Raw genomic sequence first — 10,433 nt, 5'->3', positions numbered from 1 at the left:
GGAATTATGTGGGTTAATTATGCAGGTTGAAGTTAGAGCTGCTGAAATTTGACTGGCTTTTTCTTTTTTTAAGATGAGGTAGAATAAATAGTAACAAGTTAATTTTGATACCACATAATATACACTCTTACAGTTTCGGTGCAGTCTGTAAATTGGACATACAGCTGACTTTAGGATTTAGGATGATGAATTTGAGTTTTAATCCCACCTCTGCACTGTCTCCCTTATGACACTGCTAGTCAACTTGTACTGTCTGCCTCCCACTGTAAAACGTAGCTAATATTTCACTGTGTCAGAACTCTATGCAAGTGATTAACTGCGAACTGTTCTGGAAACAAAGAACAGTAATGTGCCACTGGTAACTGTTACTGTTGTTCAGGAGAATAAGAATGCAAATTGTTTTCTCCAGTAAATGAAATGGAGATAACATGCTAATGTTCTTATTTTTACCTAATTTTCCAGCTTCACTATAACACTTAGCACATTCCTTTTTGGGTTTTTAGGCAATAGATTTTCAGCAGTCTTTTTGATACAGCTAGAAAGCTAATGAAGTGTCTCTTGGTAGATACACTTCCTGATTATCTAGCTTACCCATTATCTTTTCTGAACTAATATGCAGTAATTAAAAAATAAAATCACCTCCCCACTCAGATGCATTTCATTATTGGAATGAAATTAGATAACTAGCATGAGCTCTATAAATGCAAATAACTCTTGCTTCCTATTCCTCCTATGAGGTTCATATGGGTTTTATCCTGTTACTAACAAATGCTACTATCTCTTTCTGGAACATAGAGGTGAAAGGTGTTACTGAAGAACCAGAAGCTCCAAGGGTTACTGCAGCAAGTAGAAAGGTAGAGGTTGTCATCCAGGAGAGAAGAGATACAAAGCCTGGCGTGCCTTACGTCCGAGAGTGGGATAAAGGCAAAGGTAAGGAAATGTAGATTCAGAAACATTGTTTGGAAGCAGCGTGCACACTTCGACTTTCATTTCTATTTTGTGACAAAGTGTGGTAAGACTGAGAAGCAATGAAATACAGTCATCAGTACAAAGGGAGAAAGTCTCGTGTCCAGTGCAGTGATTGACAAGGCATGCCTTGGTGCCAGTAGTTGCTATAATGTCCCCAGAATTTTTTCTTCTATATGAGTTATTCCATTTCTGGATGATCCAGAGAAGTTGACAGAATGACAGATTTCATAGTTCGTAAGATTTACTGTCTTTGAGTGTGATCTTTTCTTGATGTATTTCTGTAGTTTGTGCTACGTGATGGCAGGATGTATTACACTGACACAGGTACAGGCTGATTGTAGAAAGTGATGCAAGCAGAGACCACTTGAGTGCCAGTGTCCCATCTTGAAGCATCTTTGTTGTCACAACATCCAGTGATGGCTGGCTTCTCGATCCTTCCCAAACCCATTGACTGATTTTGCACCATTAATCTAAGCTCATGCACATTCTTGTAGTTTGATGCCTGACTTCTAAGTAAAAACAAACAAGGAATAGGCAAAGCACATAAATGTCCACCTTCTTTAGGACTCCTGTAAGAGCAGCATTCCTGTTCTGAGCATTCCTGATATTTCCAGCTTCTTTTTACTTTTCACAGTCCCTTCTTGTTCAGTTAATGAGCAGCATTGTGAAGGGAAACTTTGTGGTTCCATTAAAAACCAAACATGTCAGGTCCTATCTGTTAAATCTTTATCCTGCCTGACAGCGTTTTTTTCGCTGCCTCTGAGGAATGCTAGTATCTGACTGACACACAAGCAGTTCCTATCTGTTAAATCTTTATCCTGCCTGAGAGCGGTTTTTTCCCTACCTCTGAGGAATGCTAATATCTGACTGACACACAAGCAGCACCGTACTACGCAACAAATATTACACTCAGAAAGCAGAGGACAGCTTACTCTAAAATGTGAAGGAGACTAACTGTGGTTTGCTGAACATAAATGTAACACAAGCATGTAAATTAGTATAAGGCATAAACAAAAGTCACTCTCTTAGATGCTTTCCCCCTTACTATTTCATATTTTTTTTTGTATTTTTACTAAAGCAAAGGAAGAAATCCTGCTCTGATGAGGGCTCTATTGTGCTACATCAGAAAAACGTGTAGCCTTTCTGTATCAACATTCTCTACTTCAATAAATGTAACACAAGCGTCTAAATTAGTATAAGGCATAAACAAAAGTCACTCTCTTAGATGCTTTCCTCCTTACTATTTCATATTTTTTTTTTGTATTTTTACCAATGCAAAGGAAGAAATCCTGCTCTGATGGGGGCTCTGTTTTGCTACATCAGAAAAAACGTGTAGGCTTTCTGTATCAATATTTTCTACTTCATTTCTTATAGAAGTCTTGATAGAAATGCATACTGAAAAGAATTTTACTGGTTTTAGAGAGTAGGTTTGGGAGACATCTTCAGAGTAGGTTTTGGGTGTATCTTTTTAAGTGTGGTGATCTTGACCTGTCTTTCCATTGCAATACTTCAGAACTGCTTTTAATCAGAAATCAGCAGCTGTCATAGTAACTAGAATATCTACCACTTCTGGTGAAATAAAGAAATTACTGTTTTTTACCTGTGGCCACTAGATATAATCTCATCATCTCCACCTTCTAATAACTTAAGCTCTTAATGCTTTGATTAGTTTGTATTTTGATTCACCCCTAAGTAATTAGTTGTTTTTCATAACCAATGACCACATTGTTAAAGGATCTTAAAAGTGACTAGGATGAGTTACATTGAGGATGGTGGTTATCTTTCATGCTCAATGCTTTCATGCCGGCTCTATAAAGAAAGCAGACTGTCAGCTTAGCCAGCAATCCAGTACTAGATGGAAAAATAACTTCAAATGGTTTTACACAGCTGCATCTTCTCTCTTTGCTAGTTTGTTTTCCTTCCTTTCTGACTGATGATCTTCAGACCCTGAAACCTATATTCAGTCTACCATTTTGCCTGTTTCTAACAGAATTGATGTTTGGACAATGGTCAAAGAAACAGGAAGAACTGAGAGATGAGCGAGATCCAGAATTTGCACCACCTTCTGATTACTTTATGGGACAAAAGAAAGACGATAATTACAGAAGTAAGAATTTGAACAGTCCCGAAACCTCCTCTGAAAAACTGGAAAAGGAGACAGCGCAAAACCAACAGATGCCATCAGTGCAGGCCAATGGCAGCAGTACTGAAGATGCACCACCATCATCGCAGGCTCACAACAGCAGTGCCCAAGATGAGTCATTATCAACAGAGGCCTGTCGTAGTGATGCTCAAGATGTGCCATCATCATCAGAGGATGACAGCAGCGATGATGAGGATACGCTGCCATCAGCACAGGCTTACGGCTATGGTGCTCAAGGCATGCCGCCGCCAATGCAGGCTTACGGCTATGGCACCCAAGATGTGCTGTCATCAGTGCAGGCTTACGGCTATGGCACTTGTGATATGCCATTTCCAATGCAGCCTTATGGCTACAGCACTCAAGGTATGCTGCCACCAATGCATGCTTATGGCTACGGCGCTCATGATATGCCATTTTCAATGCAGGCTTACGGCTACGGTGCCCAAGATGTGCCGCCAGCAATGCAGGCCTATGGCTGCAGTGCCCAAGATGTGCTGCCATCAGTGCAGGCCTGTGGCTGCAGCACCCAAGATGTGGTACCACCAATGCAGGCCTGTGGCTGCAGCGCCCAAGATGTGCCACCATCGGTGCAGGCCTGTGGCTGCAGTCCCCAAGATGTGGCACCTTCAGCGCAGACCGACAGCAGTGACGCTCAAAATCAGGAACCACTTTACCAAAGTTTAGATGATATGCTCTCTTATTACAGACAAGTGACTTGAACTGAGCAAAAAAATAAGCAAGAATTGTGATTTTAAGAACTGAAATAGAATTTTCTTCTGGGCCAGAATGTTATTTTCCCACATCTGGGAAAAATAAGTTTCTGTAAGTAGATCAAAATAAATCTCCTGGAGACCTAAGCTATTTCACATCACCGCTGTACTTTTGCCCTGTTGGGTTTGTTTTTTCTTTTTTCGCCTCTTTAGTAAAATTATGTTAAATTTTATTTTTTTTTGACAGTACTTATTTAGTTTAATACATATTTCATTTTAACTCTTTGCCACTTACACCTGAACTTTGGGGTGTATTAATGTCTTTCTTTCAAAAGATGAAGTCCTCCTTTAGTCCGTTGCTCCCAAGCTAGCTTCTGGTTTGGAGGTACTACAAGTTCAGTGATATCTGTAGAAACAGTATTGAAATGGCAGGCCCTCTGCTGCTAAATACAGAACGGTTTTAGGAAATTTGTTACCTACTTAATCTCCTGCCTTTAGGAAGTGCAGAGTATTATCTAGTGAACAGTGGTGGTTCACATGGTCATAATGGCTTCTGCATTCCTGAGCTCTGTATATAACTCATAATTCTGTGAAGTAAATTAGAGTGAAGTATTGCGGAAATCAATAAATAATGATGGTTATACTAAGAATAAACACTTCACTAGAGCAGAAGTCTTGACACCTGAAATTACTGTCTTACTGGTTTAGAAAATACTCTCATAATTCTCCAAGGGCATTTTTCTTGCATTATCTCTTGTATTTACGGCTTTATTTTATTTAATACTTTTTTCCAAAAACTGTGATATTGGAGTCGTTATGTATACAAGCAGACCAACCTCTACCAAAGAAGTTTTTATTTCAGAGTCTTAGTAAACAAGAATAATACTTACTTACCATGTAGAATATTTTTATTTCTGAAGGTAATTTAGATACCCCCATTTGTATTTTAAAAGCTCATAGAATGATAAGACCTAGAAAAGTGGGTTAGAATGGGCAATTTCATATATCGTCTAAATTTAAATGACAATGATAATGCCAAAATAGTGAACATTGGAACAAAGTAGTGAACTAGCCAGAGACAGAGATAATGTGCTACTCTTGTGTGCTTCAGTCAGATCTTGGGCTGCTTTGCAAAGCCTGATGAACAGCAATGAGTTCAAGGTGACTGAGTAAACTTAGCAAGATGCAGAACACATTCATGGTCCCCAAACTCTGTTTGAACCTCAGCCAGTAAACACACTTCCATCTCTCCTCTTTACTGTATTGCTAGCTTTTGCACAGGAATTTGCAGAGCAGGAATAACGCCTCACAGGAGGAATCATGCCCCACAAGAGCACCAGTGGTACCATTTTAAAGGCACAAAATACCCCTTACCAAATGGTTAAGACACTGCAACTTTATGATAACTTTGGGTTTCTGTTTCTCTCAAGAGACCTAGAATTTGAGGATAGTATGGCACTATCAATGGCCACATCCACCTGAAATGAACAGAAAGCTTAGTAGCAGCTCATTGGTTTTGCTGCTGCTGCTGACACTGACCTGTACTCAGCTGCTGCATGTGGCATTAGGGTGTGTATTTCTTCCTTTCCTTGAATCCCTTCAGTATGAATAAAGAACCTGAAAATAAAAAATGAATGTATACTAATGACTAAAAGGAAAATGTTACAAACCCATCTGGTTTTACAAAATGTGACAGTATCAATGCAGGTTTTTTTCCTCATAAATTTGGTACAATCTCAGGTTAGTCAATATCCATGAGATGGCAGTCTAGTCTTACCGATTTTCTGTAAGAAATTCTGCCAGTATTACCTATTTTGTGCTATTTACTTCATAGTAACATTGAAGTGGTCTCTGATGACCCTGATCTCAGTAGAATTTTTTTAAATGCTGTGTCACCTCACATTTAATTTTGAGTTTAAAACAGTTATGTTGTGTTTTAGCAGCTTTCTTCCACAAAGGTAAGAAGTGGTCAAAACACAAAAGTCAAATTTGACTAGTTTGGAAAAGTCTTCTCGCAGTGCCACCAGTTGTTGAACTTGTAGATAGAAACTGATGTTAAATGTTACAATGTTTCGTAAAGAAGTGCCTACAGAGTAAGCAAAACAAAAGCTAATTGCTAAGCTGGAGTTACTTGCAGAGACCCTACTATTTCTTTAAGGTACCAAGCTACTTTGAGTACATTTCCTAGGTATCCACTACCAGATTCCACTGCTGTGCCTCGCCAGGAGGTTCACCACCTTTGTCCTCATGGTTAAATGGTATGGGAACATGTCTGACATCATGTTGACAGAAGTGGCTTAATAGTGACTGTCCTGTTTAAACTAATTAGGGCAGCCTGGTTGTTAACAGCACTACCGCAGGAAATAAAGGACCTCATTCAGATTCCTACCGTCAGTCTGGGAAGGCTTTGTTCAAATGGTGTAACTTATGTGCACGCAGCGAATGGTAAGTTTGGACTCAAAACAGCTTGGCTGTATGTTGGAATAAAAACTAGAATAAACATCTAAGATTTCACTTGTAAAGGGCAATGTCAATGCGTGGGGCAGGGTAGGATTGGTTTCCAGCTTAGAAACACTGCCTTTTTAAAGCAGGTTATGCATTTAGAAGTATTTTATGAAATCTATTGGAAAAACAATCCCTTTTGACCAGAGGTGCTTTAAGTAACCTGTATTTAAATTTCATAGCTCGTACTATAGTTTCTTGGTTCCTACAAATAAGATCAGACTAAGCGAGTGATTCTGCTGTTTGAAAGAAACTGGAAAAAAAAAGATTTAAAAAAACTGACACGTATTTTATATATTTGAAAGGTCATAACTTAGAAACCACTATAATGTCCTTGGAAGATGGGGGTCCAAATGATACCACTGCAGTTTGGAGAAAAGGGAAATGCAAGATGGAGATTGGCGGAGCTGCTAAAAGCTGCAAAGGAATCCCTATAGTCCATGCAGAGTTAGACCCAGGAGCTCTGTGCTCGAACTGCCGTTGTATCCCTGTGTTATATTGTGTTCCTCTCTAATTTTTTAAGGCAGCTGTGGGAGGAAGGATCAACTGGACCATAAAAGCATGAGAAACTCCCCAGAGTGTTTTGAAGCTCGCTGGGCAGTGCAGTGAAGCATTTTAGGATGTTTTGGGATGTGTGCTTCATGCTTTCTTAGCCACACTCAGTCTAGAATCACCTTACAATTATTTATTAATTAAGCCTCAGAATATTAATTCTGAAGTGAGATAATACGACTATCCCCATTTTGTGGAAAGAAGAAAACTAAAATGCAAAATGTCTCGTGCAAGGTCATAAAGCAAGTCTGTGGCAGAGCAGAAGTCCAAACCTAGTTCTCCAGGCTGGCTGACAGGCTGGAGAAGTTTCATATTTAAGACCTCACATGAATTGGTATGTGGAAGTCATTCAGAGCAGAGTAAGATTTCCTTGGAGCTGATCTAAAGAGTGGGCAAAGTACTTTAAAGCATTAGAGCTTGACTTGAATTCATTATGGCAATCATATCCTTCGATGGATTTCCCTATAAAGAATATTTGCATCTATTCAGCTACTATTTTAATCATTGACATTCATTTCCTACTGCCTTCTGGGCTTTGTTTTTTCTGTGCCCTTCAGACTGTGGGTAATTTTATGTATATATTGTGATTGAGGAGCTATATTGTCTTTGCATTAGTTTAACACTGAGCTGGAGCTGCACTAAGGAATGAAATGCCATTTATTACATAGCATTATGTAAAAAGATACAGTCAAAGTCTTCCTCTGTTCAGCTTCATTTCCATAGCCCAACATTAAACACTGGATGACTCTTAGCCAGGAAAGCAATTCAATGTCTGCATTACACTAAAGCCTATTGAGAACAGCTCTCCCACAGCAGCGATCTGTCAGTTTGCCATTTGGTCTCTTTTCCTCTTGTCTCAATTTTTGGCTGAAATGCTTTTGCATATTCTCTCATGCTGTGGAGCACACATTTCTATTCAATCTATTTAACTCTTACTTCACTCAGACCACCTCAAGTTAGCTTCACTGTGATTGGCAACCTCATTCATTTCATTTAGTAATTCCTGGGGCAAACAATTGCTTATTGATACGCTGCCAAGGTTATATTTCTCTCATATCTGGCTAGATCTAGAGGATGTTGTCTCCCATTCCCCCCTCCTCCTCATTTTAAACCACCTCCCAAGTTACCTACTGTGACACCAGCAGAAAATGGGCGTGCGCTTGGGCTATGTTGGTAAGGATCTGCCACCACCAGTATAGGACTGGTAAAGCAAGGTTGTGTTTTCACTCTTCTCTGAGCACGCAAAATTGTGGGCAGTGTATCTACGGTTGCATTTCATGTGTTGGAACTGAGCTCTGCCCCAAGCGGTACCAGCGGTGGCTCATGTTGCCTTCAGTGTTCCACGCAGAGCCAGGGGCAGTCCCTGGCTCTTGGGCAACATATCTAAGGCAGGTTTATCTTATGTATTTATGTGAATATTTTTCTGACACACAAGTTATCTTTGTCCAAAACGCAAAAAGCATTCAAGCGTGCTTGAATTTTAACCTTTACCTGCTCTATCTGGCTGGCAGGGCTCAATCTGATCTCCAGACAAGTACTTTTAGAGAAGATAATTTTCCCTGTGTCACCAAAGGCTGATTTTCACCCCCTCGGAGGGCAGCAGGGACCTGGATCTGACTGTGAACTATTAACATGTCAGCTAAGGCTGCTAGAAGGGGTAAAAAGTATCTGGCTGCAGTTCTGTAATGTTAGAGGCAGATACTGTCTTGATCACATTGTCCTCATTAACTGTTTTTAATACAAATGGCTCTCCAAATCCTTTGATATCCAGGAGGCCTCGTCCTGATACCCGTTCTATCAGTAGCTCTAGAGTTGTTAAAATCTAGTCCTGCTAGACCATAATGTCTGTCATGTTGTAGCAAACTTGGACTAAGATCTTCCCTCCTCTCCCTTTCTTTGGTCTGTTGAAATTTTGTCTAAAATTTACATCCAACCTTGATCCATAAGACCTGAGGTACTGTGCATCCTAAAGTAGTTAAAGAGGTTAAACAGAGACAGGAACAAATGTAAAAATGTACCAGAAGTTGGTTAGCATACAGATGATTGGATTAATTTACCCCTCTGTCAAAGATACGGCCTCAAGCAGGCCATAGAAACTTGAACTTTCGTAAAAATTCAATTGAAATTTAACAGTTCAAGCTGGAAAGTTTACTTTGCAATTAAGAAAGTGCTTTGCTTGCTTTCTCTAATTAAACGAAATAAAATTCCATTTTTACAGTCAGAGAAGTAAATACTATCCTTAGTAAGCATCTAAGGAAGGAAAAAAACCCCTATACATCTTCGTTTAAAATCAGTTTAGCCTCATTTAAAGAGAGGGATCCAGAGGCAATGCAAGTTGTTGCTCTGGTGGTATGCTGCCAGCCCAGCCACTAACTCATGTCATGATTTAAGTTGAGAGACAGAGGTGCCTGATCATGTCCAACCACCACCACACTCAATTATTCACAGGCTTTGACCTTTAAGTGCAAGGTGACTGAAACTTAATATATATTTACAGTAACGTGGGCTTTTGCTGACAGAAGTGTTGTATAACTATAACTGCTGCAGTTACCCAGCCTCCCAGCTCAGATGGCAGCTGTGGGCAGAATTCAGAGAATGACCCTTCTGCTTGTATCACCCAGAGAGGCTTCTAGCCTCTATCCAGAAGTGCTAACACCATTCAGTGCTTATCCTGTATTACTCTAGGTGCTCTTTTCACTTGGACCAGTCTAAATCACCTAAATTTATTAGTATAGGTTGTGAAGTATCTTACTGCTCCGGTAAGAAATCCAGAGTAGCTATATCACAGACACCAAGGAGCCAATCTACCCTAAGTGTGTAACAACTGAACAGTTTCATCTTTTGTCCTAACAATCTCTTCCCTCATTTTGTTTATCCTCAGACCTCACTTGATGCTCACAAGGACATTTTTCCCTTACTTTCCCTTAGCTGTACCACTAAGATGGCTGCACCCCTAAGACTGTAGCATTCAGGAACACTGGAGATCCTCTCCCCAGTAGCATTCAAGGCTACCCCTCTCCCTAAAACCACCAAATTAACACCAAAGCTGATTCTTCTAAAGATTTAAAGAACATAAAGGTGTGTTTTTAGAGCAAAAAGGGGCCATCACGCTGTGCTGTCTTCTAGAAGATCCAGATCCCCCCAAAATGGATACCTAACTTCTGCACAAAGGGCATTGAGGAAACTATTAACATAAGCCCTTGCACCATTAGAGCTGGTGGGATGCTGTGCCACAAAACCATGGAGGACTTTGGTCCTTAAAGAATTTAATGACAAAACGTGCCCAATGTCTGCTCTGGTACTAATGTCCAAGACCTTGTCCGTGTATGTTGGAGAATGCCTCTCTCACATAGCGCCAGGAGCGAACGCAGCCCACAGCAGGGAAAGGTCTGGGAAGTTTTTATCTCTTTGGAGGCCTGGCTCCTCGGTGTTAAGGAGCGTCCCTCTTACCCCGCTAGAGATGTTCTGACCGTTGGGCAGAGGCCCCCCCACCCCGGGGCCCGAGGAGTGACCGCCCGCCCTCACACCGCGCCCTCAGGCTGCAGCCCAGCAGCACG

The 10,433-nt window shown here is 40.5% G+C and overlaps 1 protein-coding gene across 1 annotated transcript in view; it reads left to right on the top strand.

Moving 5' to 3' along the window:
• The window catches only part of CCDC174 (coiled-coil domain containing 174), a gene marked incomplete at its 5' end in the record, with an annotated part of 11,640 nt that extends 8,206 nt beyond the window's left edge, over window positions 1-3,434 (top strand). Inside the window, 3 exon segments of the mRNA XM_009700833.1 lie at window positions 796-930; window positions 2,960-3,325; window positions 3,328-3,434. Of these exon segments, the coding sequence (XP_009699135.1) occupies window positions 796-930; window positions 2,960-3,325; window positions 3,328-3,434 (608 nt within the window).
• Window positions 3,435-10,433: the final 6,999 nt, after the last annotated feature.

The sequence above is a fragment of the Cariama cristata genome, unplaced genomic scaffold (assembly GCF_000690535.1).
Source record: "Cariama cristata isolate BGI_N322 unplaced genomic scaffold, ASM69053v1 scaffold17755, whole genome shotgun sequence".
Classification (NCBI taxonomy): Eukaryota; Metazoa; Chordata; class Aves; order Cariamiformes; family Cariamidae; genus Cariama; species Cariama cristata.
Note: the sequence above shows the minus strand (reverse complement) of the source record. Positions and strands in the feature narration are given on the sequence as shown.